At 46.0% G+C, this 18,964-nt stretch overlaps 1 protein-coding gene across 3 annotated transcripts in view; it reads left to right on the top strand.

The window, feature by feature from the left end:
* The first annotated feature begins 18,522 nt into the window (after positions 1–18,522).
* Positions 18,523–18,964, top strand: part of stim1b (stromal interaction molecule 1b) — a 232,233-nt gene continuing 231,791 nt past the window's right edge. For all 3 annotated transcript variants that reach the window (XM_072262442.1, XM_072262443.1, XM_072262444.1), the window contains exon 1: positions 18,523–18,716. In XM_072262442.1, the coding sequence (XP_072118543.1) occupies positions 18,626–18,716 (91 nt within the window). In that variant the 5' untranslated portion in view covers positions 18,523–18,625. The remainder of the gene's footprint in view (positions 18,717–18,964) is intronic.

Raw genomic sequence — 18,964 nt, forward strand, 5'->3', positions numbered from 1 at the left:
CATCAAGCCTGCCCTGCCATTCAATAAGATCCTGGCTGATGTGTCCGTAAACTCAGCTCCATTTACCTGCCTTTTCCATATAACCCCTAATTCCCTTACTATGTAAAAACCTATCTAACTGTATCTTAAATATATTTAGTGAAGAAGCCTCAACTGCTTCCCTGGGCAGAGAATTCCACAGATTCACCACTCTCTGGGAAAACAGTTTCTTCTCATCTCCATCCTAAATCTTCTCCCTTGAATCTTGAAGCAATGTCCCCTAGTTCTAGTCTCACCTACCAATGGAAACAACTTTCCTACTTCTATCTTACCTATCCCTTTCAAAATTTTGTATGTTTCTATAAGATTCCCTCTCATTCTTCTGAATTCCAGAGAGTATAGTCCCAGGCGACTCAATCTCTCCTCATAGGTTAACCCCTTCATCTCTGGAATCAACCTGGTGAACCTCCTCTGCACTGCCTCCCAAGCCAGTATATCCTTCCTCAAGTATGGAGACCAGAACAGCACACAGTACTCCAGGTGCAGTCTCACCAGTACCCTGTATAGTTGCAGTATGACCTCCCTGCTCTTGAATTCAATCCCTCTAGCAATGAAAGCCAATATTCTGTTTGCCGCCTTAATAACCTGTTATACCTGCAAGCCAAGTTTTTGCGATTCATGAACAAGCACCCCCAAGTCCCTCTGCACAACAGCATGCTGCAATCTTTCACCATTTAAATAATCTCTTCTATTATTCCTTCCAAAGTGGATGATCTCGCATTTACATCTGCCAGACCTTGGCCCACTCACTTAACCTATCTATATCCTCACTTAACCCATCTATATCCCTCTGCAGACTCTCCACATCCTGTGTACAATTTGCTTTTCCACTCAGTTTAGTGTCATCAGCAAATTTTGCTACGTTACACTCAGTCCCCTCTTCCAAATCATCAATGTAAATGGTGAACAGCTGTGGGCCCAGCACCGACCCCGGCAGCACCCCACTCACCACTGACTGCCAACCGGAGAAACACCTATTTATACCAACTCTCTGCCTTCTATTGGTTAACCAATCCACTATCCATGCCAATACACTTCCTCCAACTCCATGCATCCATATCTTATTGATAAGTCTCTTGTGCGGCACCTTATCAAAAGCCTTCTGGAAATCCAAGTATATGACATCCATCTGTTCCCCTCTATCCACTGCACTCATTATGTCCTCAAAGAACTCCAGTAAGTTTGTCAAACAGGACCTGCCCTTCCTGAAGCAATGCTGCGTCTGTCTAATGGAACCACTCCCTTCTAAATGTTTCGCTATTTCTTCCTTAATGACAGCTTCAAGCACTTTCCTAACTGCAGATGTTAAGCTAACTGGCCTATAGTAGCCTGTCTTTGCCTACACCCTTTTTAAAAAAAGTGGCGTGACATTTGCAGTCTTCCAATCCGCCGGGACCTGCTCAGAGTCTAGGGTTTTGATAAATGATTACCAAAGCATCCACTTTAACCTCCTCCAGTTCCTTCAGCACCCTGGGATGCATCCCATCAGGACCAGGGGACTTATCTCCCTTCAAGCCCTCTAGTTTTCTCATCACTATCTCTTTAGTGACTGATTTTATTGAGGTGCTCAACTCCCATGTTGTCCATAACATCCTTCTTTGGCCAGCTTTAGTCACCTTCCTACGAGAAAGATGTAAATAGGGTTGAAAATTATAAAGCTGTTGCCAGGAATTGACCTGAGTTATAGGCAAAAGGTTGAATGGGTTAGGACTCTATTCCCCAGAACATGGAAGACTGAGGGGATATTTGATAGAGGTATACAAAATTATGAGGGGTATAGATAGGGTTAATGCAGGTTTTTTCCACTGAGGTTGGGTGAGATGAGGTGAAATGTTTAAGGGGAAGATGAGGGAGAACTTCACTCTGAGGGTGGTGAGTGTGAAATATGCTGCCAGTGGAAGTGGTGGACGTGGGGTCGATTCCAATATTTAAGAGAAGTTTGGATAGGTACATGGATGGGAGGGCTCTGGTCTGGGTGCTGGTCGATGGACTAGCCAGATTAATGGTTTGGCACAGAGTAGGTGGGCCACAGGATCTGTTTCTGTGCTGCAGTGTTCAATGACTCAAAGGAACAAAGCCCAGTGAAGCACAAGGTGCTGCCCTCACCACCCAGAACGTGCCCTCCTCTCATTACAATCATCAGGGAGAAGGTGCAGGAGCTTGATGACCCACGATCAGTGTGTTAGGAACAGCTTCATCCCTCTGTCAGATTCTTCAATAGTCCATGAACACTGTTTCACTATTTTGTTCATATTTATTTAAGTATATTGTAAACACGAGAAAATCTGCAGATGCTGGAAATTCAAGCAACACACACAAGATGCTGGTGAACGCAGCAGGCCAGGGAGCATCTATAGTAAGAGGTACAGTCGACGTTTCGGGTCGAGACCCTTCGTCAGGACTAACGGAAAAAAGAGAGAGCAAGAGGTTTGAGAGGGGGAGGGGAGACCTGAAATGATAGGAGAAGACAGGAGGAGGAGGGATGAAGCCAAGAGCTGGGAAGTTGATTGGCAAAAGGGATACCAGGCTGGAGAAGGGGGAGTATCATGGGACGGAAGGCCTTGGAAGAAAGAAAGGGGGAGGGGAGCACCAGGGGAAGGTGGAGAACAGGCAAGGAGTTATTGTGAGAGGGAAAGAGAGAAAACATAATAATCATAATAAATAAGGGATGGGGTAAGAAGGGGAGGAGGGGTGTTAACGGAAGTTAGAGAAATCAACATTCATGCCATCAGGTTGGAGGCTACCCAGACAGAATATAAGGTGGTGTTCCTCCAACTTGAGTGTGGCTTCATCTCGATAGAGGAGGCCGTGGATAGACATGTCAGAATGGGAATGGGATGTGGAATTAAAATGTGTGGCCACTGGGAGATCCTGCTTTCTCTGGCGGACAGAGCGTAGGTGTTCAGCGAAAAGGTCTCCCAGCCTGTGTCGGGTCTCACCAATATATAGAAGGCCGCACTGGATACAGTATATCACACCAGCAGACTCACCTGGAAAGACTGTCTGGGGCCCTGAATGGTGGTAAGGGAGGAAGTGTAAGGGCATGTGCAGCACTTGTTCCGCTTACACGGATAAGTGCCAGGAGAGAGATCAGGGGGACGAATGGACAAGGGAGTCATGTAGGGAGCGATCCCTGCGGAAAGCAGAAAGTGGGGGGGGAGGGAAAGATGTGCTTGGTGCTGGGTCTTCTTCATTCCCTCCGACCTTCTACTCTCTGAGGCAGAGTGCTCTGTCCACAGTAAGGGCCTCACCTTTGCCCCCCTGCGCCCACACCTCAGCGAGTTCCACATGCGCCATGATGCTGAGCTCTTCTTTCACCGGCTCAATCTCCGAGCTTACTTCTTTGGCAAGGATTCTCCCACCCCCACCGATGACCCCCTTCTCCAGTCTTCAACTCTCCTCCTCTGCATGGACACCCTGCTCTGGATCTCTTTATTGCTAACTGCCGACAGGTCATCAACTGTCTCGACTTCGCCACACCTTGTTCCAATTCCAACCTCACTCCTTCCGAATGATCTGCTCTCCATTCCCTCCGCACCAGTCCTAACCTCACCATAAAACCCGCTGATAAGGCGGGTGCTGTTGTAGTCTGGCGCACTGACCTCTACCTTGCCGAGGCACAGCAACAACTTGCAGATACCTCCTCCTCTTTACCCCTTGATCATGACCCCACTAAGGAGCACCAGGCCATTGTCTCCCACACCATCATCAACCTTATCAGCTCTGGTGATCTCCCATCCACTGCCACCAACCTCATAGTTCCCACACCCCACACTTCCCGTTTCTACCTCCTACCCAAGATCCACAAACCTGCCTGTCCTGGCAGACCTATTGTCTCAGCTTGCTCCTGCCCCACCGAACTTGTTTCTGCATACCTCGACACGGTTTTATCCCCCCTTGTTCAATCCCTTCCCACCTATGTTTGTGATACTTCTCATACTCTGGATTTTTTCATTAATTTCAAGTTCCCTGGCCCCCATCGTCTATTTTCACCATGGATGTCCAATCCCTATATACCTCCATCCCCCACCAGGAAGGTCTCAAAGCTCTCCGCTTCTTTTTGGATTCCAGACCTAACCAGTTCCCCTCTACCACCACTCTCCTCCGTCTAGCAGAATTAGTCCTTACTCTTAATAATTTGTCCTTTGGCACCTCCCACTTCCTTCAAACTAAGGGTGTAGCCATGGGCACCGGTATGGGTCCCAGCTATGCCTGCCTTTTTGTTGGCTATGTGGAACAGTCCATGTTCCAAGCCTATACTGGTATCCGTCCCCCATTTTTCCTTCACTACACCAATGACTAATTGGCGCTGCTTCCTGCATGCATGCTGAGCTCGTTGACTTCATCAATTTAGCCTCCAACTTCCACCCTGCCCTCAAATTTACCTGGTCCATTTCCGACACCTCCCTCCCCTTCCTTGTCTCTATCTCTGGAGACAGCTTATCTACTGATATCTACTATAAACCCACAGACTCTCTCAGATACCTGGATTGTTCCTCTTTCCACCCTGTCACTTGTAAAAATGCTATCTCCTTCTCTCAATTCCTCCGTCTCCGCCGCATCCACTCTCAGAATGAGACTTTTCATTCCAGGATGAAGGAGATGTCCTTTTTTAAAGAAAGGGGCTTCCCCTCCTCCACCATCAACTCTGCCCTCAAACGCTTCTCTCTCATTTCACGCACATCTGCTCTCACTCCATCCTCCTGCCACCCCAGTAGGATTAGGGTTCCCTTTGTACTCATCTACCACCCCACCAGCCTCTGTGCCCAACATATAATTCTCCGTAACTTCTGCCATCTACAATGGAATCCCACCACCAAGCACATCTTTCCCTCCCCCCCCCCCCACTTTCTGCTTTCTGCAGGGATTGCTCCCTATGCGACTCCCTTGTCCATTCATCCCCCCCATCTCTTCCCACTGATCTCGCTCCTGGCACTTATCCTTGTAAGTGGAACAAGTGCTACACATGCCCTTACACTTCCTCCCTTACCACCATTCAGGGCCCCAGACAGTCCTTCCAGCTGAGGCGGCGCTTCACCTGTGAGTCTGCTGGGGTGATGTACTGTATCCAGTGATCCCGGTATGGCCTTCTGCATATTGGTGAGACCCGATACAGATTGGGAGACTGTTTCGCTGAACACCTATGCTCTGTCCGCCAGAGAAAGCAGGATCTCCCAGTGGCCACACATTTTAATTCCACGTCCCATTCCCATTCTGATATGTCAATCCACGGCCTCCTCTACTGTAAAGATGAAGCCACACTCAGGTTGGAGGAATAACACCTTATATTCCGTCTGGGTAGCCTCCAACCTGATGGCATGAACATTGATTTCTCTAACGTCTGTTAACACCCCTCCTCCCCCTCGTACCCCATCCCTAATTTATTATGATTATTTTTTTTCTTCTCTCTTTCCCTCTCACAATAACTCCCTGACTGTTCTCCATCTTCCTCTCGTGCTCCCCTCCCCCTTTCTTTCTTCCAAGGCTTCCTGTCCCATGATCCTCTCCCTTCTCCAGCCTGGTATCCCTTTTGCCAATCAACTTCCCAGCTCTTGGCTTCATACCTCCCCCTCCTTCTCCTATCATTTCAGATATCCCCCTCCCCCTCCCACTTTCAAATCTCTTACTATCTCTTCTTTCAGTTAGTCCTGTCGAAGGGTCTCGGCCCGAAACATTGACTGTACTTCTTTGTATAGATGCTGCCTGGCCTGCTGTGTTCACCAGCATTTTGTGTGACCACAAAATACTCTGCAGATTTGACCGCAGCACTTTGTGTGTGTTGCTGTTATTGTATTTCTTGTGTATTGCACTGTACTGTGTGAAACTAATTTTGTGTCAGTGTAGATAAACTGAGACCCACTCTGGTCAGCCTCATGGCTGACCTGGGTCTACTTCCCACTCCTTGTCTGAGGGATAGAACAAGCAGATGGGGATGTCTTGGGAAATGATGTCTTCTGAAAGGGACAGTGTTATGTTGTAAAAGAACAGTCACTGATAAATAAGGAATAAATGGATGGTTGAGCTAACAGTGGCAGCAGGAAGAAGTTGCTGGTTCTGGGTGTCTTTGCAATGCTGAGGTTTGGAAGTCCAGAATGAGGTGTAAAACTTGTTGCTTACTGCCACGTTACAAGAACAAAGAATGAACAAGGAAGTTCATGGTCATCCAACAGAACTCTAACTAAAAGGATAACAACATTCCAGTAATAAAAATAAGCCTATGCAATAGCCAGATTCAAGTGGCATGACACTTGCTGCAGAAGAACTAAGAAGCAGGAGCAGGCCATCAGGCTATGGACTCACCTCCACCAACCTGCTTTTTCCGCATAACCCTTAATTCCCCTACTATGCAAGAACTGCTTTACATGACCATGATTGTTCTCTGTAAATTTTTATATAGAAGTGGTTTGCCTTTGCCTTCTGGGCAATGCCTTTGCAAGACGGGTGGCCTGAGCCACTACCAATACTCTGAAGAGATTGTATGCCTGGCACCAACGGTCACTTGTGAGGTGCAGCCGCTGCTCCGTGGCTTCGCGTGACTGGTGATCGAGGGGAAGGGCTAAGGGTGACCTGCAAGCTAGCCTTTGATAGGGACGTATCTCTACCCTGCCACCCTACACATATAATAACGCAAGCAGGCATAAGAAAGTTAAACTACAAGATATAACAATTTTACACTAATCCAGCCAGGTTAAAGAAACACAGACTCCTACAAATCAGGACTAGAATTATAGCTGTATAACAAATAAGTAATATTTGGAGGTGTGCAAGAAATGTGTTAAAGGAAGTCTTATGAGATGACAGACAGCAGTGACGTAACACCAGCAGTTGGATGCGAGATTCTGTAGAGGCTGGAAATCCAGAGCGATACACCCAAAATGCTGGAGGAACTCAGCAGGCCAGGCAGCATCTGGGGAGAGGAATAAACAATTGACAGAGACCCATCAAGCCCCCTGAGTCAGGAACTGAGAAGATCCCACCTAGACTGAACCCTGGCCAGTGGGTAACATCTGAATGCAGGTTATGGGTTCTGTTGTGAAAGTAAACTTCATTTGTGAAACTGAAGAGTTAAGTAATTGTATGAAGCAATGTAGTAAAACTTTGGATGATTGAACTAATCATGATTAAAAAGCATTTGGATTAGTATATGGAGCGTTGACATTTAGAGGGATATATGGGCTGAATGTGGGCAAATGGGATTGGCTTGGTGGGCATATATAACCATATGATAACCATATAACAATTACAGCACGGAAACAGGCCAACTCGGCCCTTCAAGTCCGTGCCGAACTCTTACTCTCACCTAGTCCCACCGACCGGCACTCAGCCCATAACCCTCCATTTCTTTCCTGTCCATATAGCTGTCCAGTTTAACGTTAAACAACAACATCAAACCTGCCTCAACCACTTCTGCTAGAAGCTCGTTCCACACAGCTACCACTCTCTAAGTAAAGAAGTTCCCCCTCATGTTACCCCTAAACTTTTGCCCTTTAACTCTCAACTCGTGTCCTTTTGTTTGAATCTCTCCTATTCTCAATAGAAAAAGCCTATCCACGTCAACTATCTATCCTCCTCATAATTTTAAATTCTATCAAGTCCCCCCTCAACCTTCTACGCTCAGTTGGGCCAAATAGCTTTTCTGTGCTGTATTACTTTGACAGGCATAAATTACTATAGTTGTCCAGTGTTCTTTGTTGTGTGTGGCAATGACCACTACACGCTGCCTGCCATCCTGAATGCAGCCATTTATTCCCGCTGTTTTCTGTCAGCAGTAAGCCAGTTTGCAATCCATGCTAATACATTACACCCAATCCCCCACACCGCAATTCTACACATTAATCCTTTTGTGAGGACTTCAAAGGCTTTATGCAAAACAATCTGTTAGTTCCCCTTCTACCTGTTACACCCATGATTACGTTGGCTTTATTTGTCATACATGCATCAAAACATACAGTAAAATGTGTTGTCTGTGTCAATGACGAATACTGTCTGTGAGGATGTGTTAGAGTCTCACCCTGCATCCAGTGCCAACAGGGCGTGCCCACAACTACTCCCCATGTGTTTTTGGAATGTCAGAGGTTTCTTCAGGATGCTCCAGTTTCCGCTGTGGTCATGAGGAATGCCTGTAAACTCCTTAAAGACCCTGATCTTTGATGCTGTGAGGTTACACTGCTTGTCAAACAGAACTCCCCTTCTGATTTGTTTAACCTCACTTGATGATTTCAGATTACATCCTTCATACTAGTTCAGGAAGACAAGAAGACACTAGATAGCTCTGGCAGGTGAAGAGATCTACAAGTATATTAAGAGCAGAATAATTATTAAGGAGAAAATGTTAGTGTTAGTCAGTGGTCATTTACGTGTGGAGCCACAAGAGAGGGGTGAGATTTTAAATGAATATTCCTCATCTGCATGAAACCTGGAGAAGGCCTGGAAGCTAAAGCACTAAGGGAAAAGAATTGATCTGAAACATCCATATCGCAAAATAGGAGGTGCTGATGGCCCTAAAGCATATTGAGACAGGGAAATCCCTGAGGACTGACCAAATGAATCCAAGGACATTATGGGAAGCTAGGGAAGAAATCGCGGGAATCCTGGAAGAGGTATTTGATTCACCTTTAGTCATGGGTCAGGTACTAGAAGACTGGAGGGCTGCTAATTTAAGAAAGGCAGCAAGGGTAAGCCAGAGTACTACAGGCTGGTGAGACATACCAGTGGTAAGAAAGCTACTAGAGAGGATTCTGAGATTCAGGTTCTAACTGCATTTGGAAGGGGTCTGATTAGAGATAGTCAGCGTGGCTTTGCATAGGAAATCGTGTTTCTTGAAGAGGTGACGATTGATGAGGGAAGGTCAGTAGAGGTCCACATATAGTTTAGCAAGGCTTTTGACAAAACTCCAAATGGTAAGCTTGTGTGAGCTGGCAGATTGGATACAACATCGACTTGGTCGTAGGAATCAGAAAGAGGTGGGGAGGGTTGTTTTTCAGACTGGAGGTCTGTGAGCAGTGGTGTGCTACAGGGATTGGTGTTGGGTCTCCTGTGCTTGTCGATAACGATTGGGTGGGAAAGTCGCTGATGCAGTTGATAGGTTCATGGATGCCATCAAAACTAGTAACGCTATGGACAGTGAAGAAGTTTCTCCAAGGTCACAGGAGGATCTGGATCAACTGGGGAAAATAGGCTGAGGAATGGCAGATGGTGCTTAACCCGGACAAGAGCGACATGTTGCACTTAGTAAAGTTAAACCAGGGCAGGACTTAACACAGTAAATGGTAGGGTGCAAGGGAGTGTTGTAGACCAGACTTCAAAACAATCTGAAAACTACCTCACTATTTTGCTCTTTCTTCCTGTTATTTATTTCATTTTTCTGTATATTACAGTAATTTATGGTAATGGTTATGTATCACACTAAAATTTCACAACATACAGTATGTCGGTGATAATGAACACAATTCTGATTCTGAATTCACAAGCTGCTGATTCACTGCCAACCTGTGGCTGATTCTACATCACGTGGGTTCAGAGAATAAGTGCAAGGTTTGATGCTGCATGGGTGGGTTTAAACTGGAGTTTCAGGCGAGGGGCACCAGAGCGCCAGAACTGATACTAGAGCGGTTGTGGAGAAAGATGTTGTTCAGCCTACACACAAGTCGGAAGTTGGAAGGTCAAGCGTGGTGGGACTACTGTTCTGAGCTGCTTATATTTTAATGCGAGAAGTATTGTAGGAAAGGCAGACAAGCTTAGGCATGGATCGACACCTGGAATTATGACATTGTAGCCATTAGAGAGACTTGTCTGCAGGAGGGGCAGGACTGACGGCAGAATATTTTGGGGTTCTGTTGTTTTAGACGTGACCAAGGAGGAGGGATGGCGTTACCAGTCAGGGAAAATGTCATGGCAGAGCTCAGTCAGGACAGACTGGAGAAGTCATCTAGTGAGGCTTTATGGGTAGAGCTGAGGAATAAAAAGGGTATGATCATGCTAATGGAATAATACTATAGACCACCCAACAGTCCGCAGGATTTGGAGGAACAAAATTGTAGAGAGATTACAGCAGTTGCAAGAAACATAAGGTTGTGATAGTAGGTGATTTTAACTTTCCACATATTACCTGGAACTCCCATACTGTAAAAGAGCTGGAGGGGAAAGTCGTGTCAGTCCATAGCTGCCCCTACTGCTGTGATGAGGCCACACTCAGGTTGGAGGAGCAACATACTCCTTCTGGGTAGCCTCCAGCCTGATGGCATGAACATCAATTTCTTCTGGTAGTTGCCCCCCCCACCCCACCTTCGCCATTCCAATTCCTGTTTCCCCTCTCACCTTATCTCCTTTGTTGCCCATCACCTCCATCTGGTGCTTCTCCCCTCTCCCTTTCTTCCATGAGTTTCTACCTTCTGCAGGTTCCCCCTTCTCCAGCCTTTATCTCTTTCACCTATCAACTTCCCAGCTCTCTATTTCATCCCTTGCCCCTCCCAGATTTCCCTACCTACCTTGTACTCATTCCTCCCTTCCCCCAGCGTCCTGCTCTAACTTCTCATCTTTTTTCCAGTCCTGCTGAAGGGTCTCAGCTCAAAACGTTGACTGTTTACTCCTTTCCGAGAATGCTGCCTGGCCTGCTGAGTTCCTCCAGCATTTTGTGTGTGTTGCTTGGATGAGAAAGAGTTTATCAAATGTGTTCAGGAAAGTTTCCTTAATCAGGACATAGAAGTCCTAACTAGAGAGAGTGTGACACTGGAATAGATGGCTTTGAAAGAGTACAGAGAAAATTTACGAGGATGTTGCTGGGACTTGAGGACCTGAGTTATGGGGAAAGATTGGATAGGTTAGGAATTTATCCCCCAGAATGTAGAAGTTTGATGGGAGATTTGATAGTGGTTTACAAAATTGAGAGGTATAGATAGGGTAAGTGCAAGCAGGCTTTTCTTGCCTGAGATTTGGTAAGATTAGAACTAGTGGTCATGGGTTAAGGGTGAAATGTGTAATGCTTAAGGTGAGCATGAGGGGGAACTTCACTCAGGGAGATGAAAGTATGTAATGAACTTTCAGCACAAGTAATGGATGTGGGTTCGATTTCAACATTTAAGAGAAGTTTGAATTGGTACGTGGAAGGGAGGGTATGAAGGGCTATGGTCCAGGTACAGGCAGATTAATGATTTGGCACAGACTAGATGAGCTAAGGGGCCTGTTTCTCTATTGTAGTATTCTATGACAACACAGAGGAAGCCATTCTGCAATTTCAATCCAGGCTGGTTCCCATGAGGACATTTTTTTTCTAATCCCACTCCCCGCAAGTCCTTCCCTCAGATGATCCTTTTGTGCCCTATTTAAAGGTATGACCGCGTCTACCTCCACTTCGGGCCAGAGAGTCATGGAGCACTACGGTACAGGAGCAGGCCCTTTGGCCCGTCTAGTCTGTGCCAGCTGTTATTCTGTCCAGTCTCACACCTGGACCATAGCCTTCCACACCCACTCCCATCCATGTACTTATCCAAATTTCTCTTAAATGTTGAAATCAAACCTCCATCCACCACTTGTGCTGGCATCTCATTCCAAACTCTTACCACCCTCTAAATGAAGAATTTATCCTTCATGTTCTCCTTAAGTATTTCATTTTTCACCCTTCACCTGTGATCTTAGACCTGGCAGCAAACATCAGAGTTTCACCATTTGCTCTGTTAAAATAATAAAAAAAATCCCAGCACTCTTTGAAAGCTGCGTGCTCTCTGTTTTCAATGCTTCTATGGAATGTACCTGCAGCCTTTGTTCCCGTAGCTCCGATGCCATTGCAGTGTGGGGGTACCTGAGTTTGGAGTTCAATTCTGATGCCCTCCAAGCTTTTATGTCATTCCATAAGCATGTGGGTTTCCTCTCAGAATTCAAAGATGTGCTAATTAATAGGTTAATTGGTCATTGAAAATTGTCCTGTGATTAGGCCAAGGTGAAATAGGTGGGTTGCTGAGTGGTGCGGTTCATTGGGATGGAAGGTTCTGTTCCCTCTGTATCTCCAGACAAATGTCTGAACAATCAAACCCTGGCTTTGCCTGTCTACTCACTGAATCCATCGTCCTGGAATCATTTCAATAAATCTCTGCTGCAACTTCTTCAAAGGTCTCGTATCTTTCCCAAGGTAAGGCATCTGGACTGGGCACAGATGTTCCAGATATGGTTGATGCTGCTCAACCTGCCGAGTTCCTTCAGCAGATGGTATGTTGCTACAATCTCCGGTATCTGTGTGCTCCAGATGTGGCCAGGCCAGTAATTCATAAAGCTTTGAGATGTGACACTGGTGAGGAAAGATGCACATGAAAGATTGGAACCTCTCATCTATTTCTCCATGAGCTTATACTCATGTTGTTCCACAGATGCAGCAGAGAGCATCCTAACAAGCTGTAACACTGCATGGTAAGGAAACTGCGCTGAAGCAGACAGGAAGGATCTACAACAGGTAGTCAAAGCTGCCCAAAGCGTCACTGGCACCCACCTACCCGCCATCAAGGACATATAAAAAGGTGACTGAAAAGGGCCAGTAACATCATGAAGGATCCCACCCACCCTGCTCATGGACTGTTCGTCCCACTCCCATCAGGGAGGAAGCTACGTAGCATCCACACCAGGACCACCAGGCTCAAAAACAGTTACTTTCCTCAAGCAGTAAGGCTGATCAACACCTCCACCCACTAACCCAGCCCTCCACACCCCCAAACACCACTACTTTATCACTTCCTGTCAGAGTCACCTTATGTACAGACACTCCTGCGCCTAGTGTCACTTTATGGACATAAAGTCCATAAAGAAAACAACCTTTCCCTCAATGCCGCAAAAACAAAGGAGCTGGTTGTGGATTACAGGAGGAATGGAGATGGGCTAACCCCTATTGACATCAGTGGATGTGGGGTTGAGAGTGTGAACAGCTTTAAATTCTTATGGTCTGTACAGACCAGCTGTGGAGTGAAAAAGGCACAACAGACAGTTGAAGAGGTTTGGTATGGGCCTCCAGATCCTAAAAAATTCTACAGGGGCAAAATTGAGAGCATCCTGACTGGCTGCATCACTGCCTGGTATGGGAACTGTACTTCTGGGACACTGCAGAGAGTGGTGCGGACAGCCCAGCGCATCTGTAGTTGTGAACTTCAGGAATTTACAAAGGCAGGTGTGAGAAAAGGGCCTGAAGGATCATTGGAGACCCGAGTCACCCCAACCACAAACTGTTCTCAGCTGCTACCATCTGGGAAATGGTACCACAGCATAAAAACCAGAACCAACAGGTTCTGGGACAGCTTCTTCCACCAGGCCATCAGATTGATGAACTCACACTGACACAACTGTATTTTTCTGGTATATTGTTGTACATATTATAAATTACTATAAATTGCACATTTAGATGGAGATGTAACAAAGATTTTTACTCCTCGTATATGAAGGATTTAAGAAATAAAGTCAATTCAATACTATCAATTTATGAATGTTATCTTATTTATATTTATTGTTTTCTTTATCTTTTGTGCTTTTTGTGCTGCATTGGATCCAGAGTAACAAATATTTTGTTCTCCTTTACATGTGTGCACAGGAAATGACATTAAAACAAGCTTGAGTACAGGAAAGAGATAGAGAGCCAGGAGACCTCGCGTGACAACAACCTTTCCCTCAATGTCAGCAAACCTAAAGAGCTGCTGATTGGCGTCAGGAAGCTGTGGGGAGGGGAGGGGGGCTACCTGCTTCAGTCTATATCAATGGTTTTGAGGTTGAGCTTCAAGTTCCCAGGAGTGAACATCACCGATAACCTGCCCTGGTCCAACCGTGAAGATACCACAGCCGAGAAATCTCACCAGTGCCTCCAGCACCCAGGGCATGCCCTTTTCTCACTGTTACCATCAGGTAGGAGGTACAGAAGCCTGAAGGCACACACTCAGTGATTCAGGAACAGCTTAGAAACCATAGAAACTACAGCACAGAAACAGGCCTTTTGGCCCTTCTTGGCTGTGCCGAACCATTTTCTGCCTAGTCCCACTGACCTGCACACGGACCATATCCCTCCATACACCTCCCATCCATGTATCTGTCCAATTATTCTTAAATGTTAAAAAAGAACCCGCATTTACCACCTCGTCTGGCAGCTCATTCCATACTCCCACCACTCTCTGTGTGAAGAAGCCCCCCACAATGTTCCCTTTAAACTTTTCCCCCCTCACCCTTAACCCATGTCCTCTGTTTTTTTTTCCCCTTGCCTCAGTGGAAAAAGCCTGCTTGCATTCACTCTATCTATACCCATCATAATTTTATATACCTCTATCAAATCTCCCCTCATTCTTCTATGCTCCAGGGAATAAAGTCCTAACCTATTCAACCTTTCTCTGTAACTGAGTTTCTCAAGTCCCAGCAACATCCTTGTAAATCTTCTTTGCAATCTTTCAACCTTATTTATATCCTTCCTGTAATTTGGTGACTAAAACTGAACACAGTACTTCAGATTCGGCCTCACCAATGCCTTATACAACCTCATCATAACATTCCAGCTCTTATACTTAATACTTCGATTAATAAAGGCCAATGTACCAAAAGCTCTATTTATGACCCTATCTACCTGTGACGCCACTTTTAGGGAATTTTGTATCTGTATTCCCAGATCCCTCTGTTCTACTGCACTCCTCAGTGCCTTATCATTTACCCTGTATGTTCTACCTTGGTTTGTCCTTCCAAAGTGCAATACCTCACACTTGTCTGTATTAAACTCCATCTGCCATTTTTCAGCCCATTTTTCCAGATGGTCCAAATCCCTCTGCAAGCTTTGAAAACCTTCCTCACTGTCCACTACACCTCCAATCTTTGTATCAGCAGCAAATTTGCTGATCCAATTTACCACATTATCATCCAGATCATTGATATAGATGACAAATAACAATGGACCCAGCACTGATCCCTGTGGCACACCACTAGTCACAGGCCTCCACTTGGAGAAGCAATCCTCTACTACCACTCTTTGGCTTGTTCTATTGAATCAATGTCTAATCCAATTTACCACCTCTCCATGTATACCTAGCAAGTGAATTTTCCTAACTAACCTCCCATGCAGGACCTTGTCAAAGGCCTTACTGAAGTCCATGTAGACAACATCCACTGCCTTCCCTTCATCCACTTTCCTGGTCATCTCCTCGAAAAACTCCAATAGGTTGGTCAAACATGACCCACCACGCAAAAAGCCATGTTGACTCTCCCTAATGAGTCCCTGTCTAGCACAGTTTAAGAATAAGGGGTAGGCCATTTAGAATGGAGTTGAGGAAAAACTTTTTCACCCAGAGAGTGGTGGATATATGGAATGCTCTGCCCCAGAAGGCTGTGGAGGCCAAGTCTCAGGATGCTTTCAAGAAAGAGATGGATAGAGCTCTTAAAGATAGTGGAATCAAAGGTTATGGGGATAAAGCAGGAACTGGATACTGATTGTGGATGATCAGCCATGATCACAGTGAATGGCGGTGCTGGCTCGAAGGGCCGAATGGCCTACTCCTGCACCTATTGTCTATTGTCTATTGTCTATTGTCTATCCAAATGCTTGTAGATTCTGTCTCTTAGTACTCCCTCCAATAACTTACCCACTACCGACGTCAAATTTACCGGCCTATAATTTCCCGGATTACTTTTTGATCCTTTTTTAAACAACGGAACAACATGAGCCATTCTCCAATCCTCCGGCACCTCACCCATAGTCAGTGACATTTTAAATATATCTGCCAGGGCCCCCGCTTCTTCCCCTCTGCCATCTGATTCCTAAATGGACATTGAACCCGTGAACACTACCTCACTTTTTTTAATGTACAGTATTTCTGTTTTTGCACATTTTTTAATCTATTGAATATATGTATATTATAATTGATTTACTTGTTTATTTTTTATTATTACTATTTTATTATTACTATTATTTTCTTCTAGATTATGTACTGCATTGAACTGCTGCTGCTAAGTTAACAAACTTCACGTCACACGCCGGTGATAATAAACCTGATTCGGATCCTGCTTCGATTCCTTAAGGCAGCTCAAGCAATTCCATTTCTCCCTGTTGATCCTCACTAATTTCTATTGATGCACCATAGAAAGCATTCAGTCTGGATGCATTGTGGCTTGGCACAGCAACTGCTCTGCACGTGATGGCATGTCATTGTAGGGAGTTGTGGACACAGCTCTGCACATCACGGGAACCAGTCTTCCCTTCATGGACTCTGTTTACACTTCTCAACACCTCAGTAAAGCAGCCAGTGTAATCAAAACCTCCAGCCTCCCTAGACAATTCTTTCTACTTCCCTCTCCCATCAGGCAGAAGAATCAAAAGCCTGAAAGTACAGGCTGCAGGACAGCTTCTAGCCCGCTGTTATAAGACTATTGGATGGTCCCCTAATATGATATGTTGGACTCAACCTCAGAATCCGCCTAGTTGTGACTTTATGGTCTACATGTGCTGCACTCTCTGTGTGGCTGTAACACTTTATTCTGCATTCTTTTGTTGTTTTACCTTGTACTACATCAACACACTGGATTGATCTGTATGAAAGGCATGCAAAACAAAGATTGTCACTGTACCTCACTTAGTATATTGCATTAATGTATAAATCTGGCTTCACCTATCACTTTCTAGTTATCCTCCTTCCCCTCCCTCCACTTTTTTATTCTGGTGTCTTCTCCCATTCTTTCCAGTCACAATGAAGGGCCTCGGCCTCGAACGGCGACTGCTCCATAAATACTGTTGAAATGTTGACTGTTTATTCGTTTCTGTAGATGCTGCTTGACGAGCTGTGGTTCTTCAGCATTTAGTATGTGTTCCTCTGGATTCCCAACAGCTGCAGAATCTTGCATTTACCATTAATTTATCACTTTTGTTGCTCTTTTATCTCAGTTTCTTTCAAAGTTCAAAGTAAATTTATAATCAAATTACATATATGTCACCATATACAACCCTGAGATGAACTTTCATCCAAGCAGACTCAATACCAGTAATCAATGTCCACTGTGGACAACCAGTGTGCAAAATACAACACACTCTGCAAACAAAAAAACAAATAATAGTAAATAAATAAGCAATAATTATTGAGAACATGAGATGAAGAGTCCTTGAAAGTGAGTCCATAGGTTGTGGGTCAAATGAAGTTACCTCTGCTGGGCAAGAGGCAGGTGGTTGAGGGGTAATAACTGTTCCCGAACTTGTTGGTGTGGGACCCGAGGCTCCTGAAGGCTTTGTAACACGAGTCTGGGTTGTTTGGCTACCTTCTCCTAGTATTTTTGCATGCTGCCCTGCTATGCAGTTGGATCCTGGATTTCTTCACTTGTAGACCTCAATCAGATTGGATTGGCAAAAACATCTGATACTGGAACACCAATGCCTCTGAGCACAAAACCCAAGTGGATTCAGCCCAGTCCATCACCGGTGAAACCCTCCCAACCACTGAGCACATCTACATGAAACATTGCTGTAGAAAAGCAGCATTCATCATCAAAGATCCTTTCCACCCAGGCCATTCGCTTTTCTCACTGCTGCCAGGTGGAAGGTACAGGAGCCTCAGGACTCACACCACTCAGAACAGTTACTACCCCTCAACCATCAGACTTTTGAACAAAAGAGGATAGCTAACTCATTTAAGGGCTCTGTTATATTGTTATTTCTTGCTTGTTATTTATCGTTTTTTATTTATAACTGCATTTTCACAGTTTGTTTACAGTTTACAGTTACTGATGTTTACGGTCTATAATTACATTTCTATAGATTTGCTAATTATGCCCACAGGAAAAGAATCTCAGGGTTGTATGTGGTGACATGTATGCACTCTGATACTGTAATAAATTTTGTGACTCGGCAGTTGTTTGGGATATGCTGGGAATGCACACTGGTTTAAGTGGATTCTGTGGAGAGAGAACCTGCTCCGTTCATACATGTATGAGGATGTGCTGAGGATGTCCCACATCAACACGAACGTGAGCACACTGAATCCGAGAACACAGAACACGCCAGCTCAAGAATGGGCCCTTTGCCCCACCATCTGTGAAAGGAAATAGGGATAATCTTGGGGACTATAGATCAGTCTGCAGTGGGCAAACTATCGGAGAGGATTCTTAGAGACAGGGTATACGAGTTTTTGGAGAAGAAAGGTTTGATTAGGGATAGTCAGCGTGGCTTTGTGAGGGGCAGGTCATAGCTCATAAGCCTGGTTGAGTTAGTTGAGGATGTGACAACGCATATTGATAAAGGTAGAGCAGTGAAATGTGGTGTACATGGAGTTTGATAAAGTTCCTCATGCCAGGTGCAGAGCTGTGGGTCACTGCAGTGGACACACTATATCCAATCACTGCGCCCGCTTCTTGCCTGTAACAAGCATGGCGGCAGCACCACTTCCAGCAGTCACGGGCGCGTCGGACGTCAGATGAATGCTGATTCCGCATGCTGAGCATGCGCAGACGTGTGGGGTTCGCGCGGGGAGGCCGCCTCCCGCGCACGCGCAGCCCGTCCATCCGGAGAAGGGGGCGGGGCTGAAGCGCAGCGGCCTGAGGAGCGCCAGCGGCCGAGATCCCCGACTGTCCGCGCGGACTCCGGACACTGGACACCGCCGTCATGGAGGCCGGCGCCGCGCTCATCGCCTGGATATTCTGCGCAACGTTGCTCCGGTGGAGTGGGGCCACGCTAGAGGAGGCGGCCGTGGCAGGTGAGGGCCCGGCGGGGGAGGGAGTGCGGCCCGTGGCTCGGGTACCGAATGCAGTCGGAGAGAGCGGCGCCCGGTGGCAGTGCGGAGGGCAGTCACCGGTTGTACTGCTGCATCCCTGGTTAGAGCGGATATTAATCCTGGACGGTGCCTGGGGTCAGAGCAGATATTTGCCTGGGTCAGGGCAGTACCTGTAGTCGGGGTGGGTACCTGCCTGGGAGAGGACAGTACCTGTAGTCAGGGTGGGTACC

This window comes from Mobula birostris, chromosome 7 (genome assembly GCF_030028105.1).
Source record: "Mobula birostris isolate sMobBir1 chromosome 7, sMobBir1.hap1, whole genome shotgun sequence".
NCBI lineage: Eukaryota > Metazoa > Chordata > Chondrichthyes > Myliobatiformes > Myliobatidae > Mobula > Mobula birostris.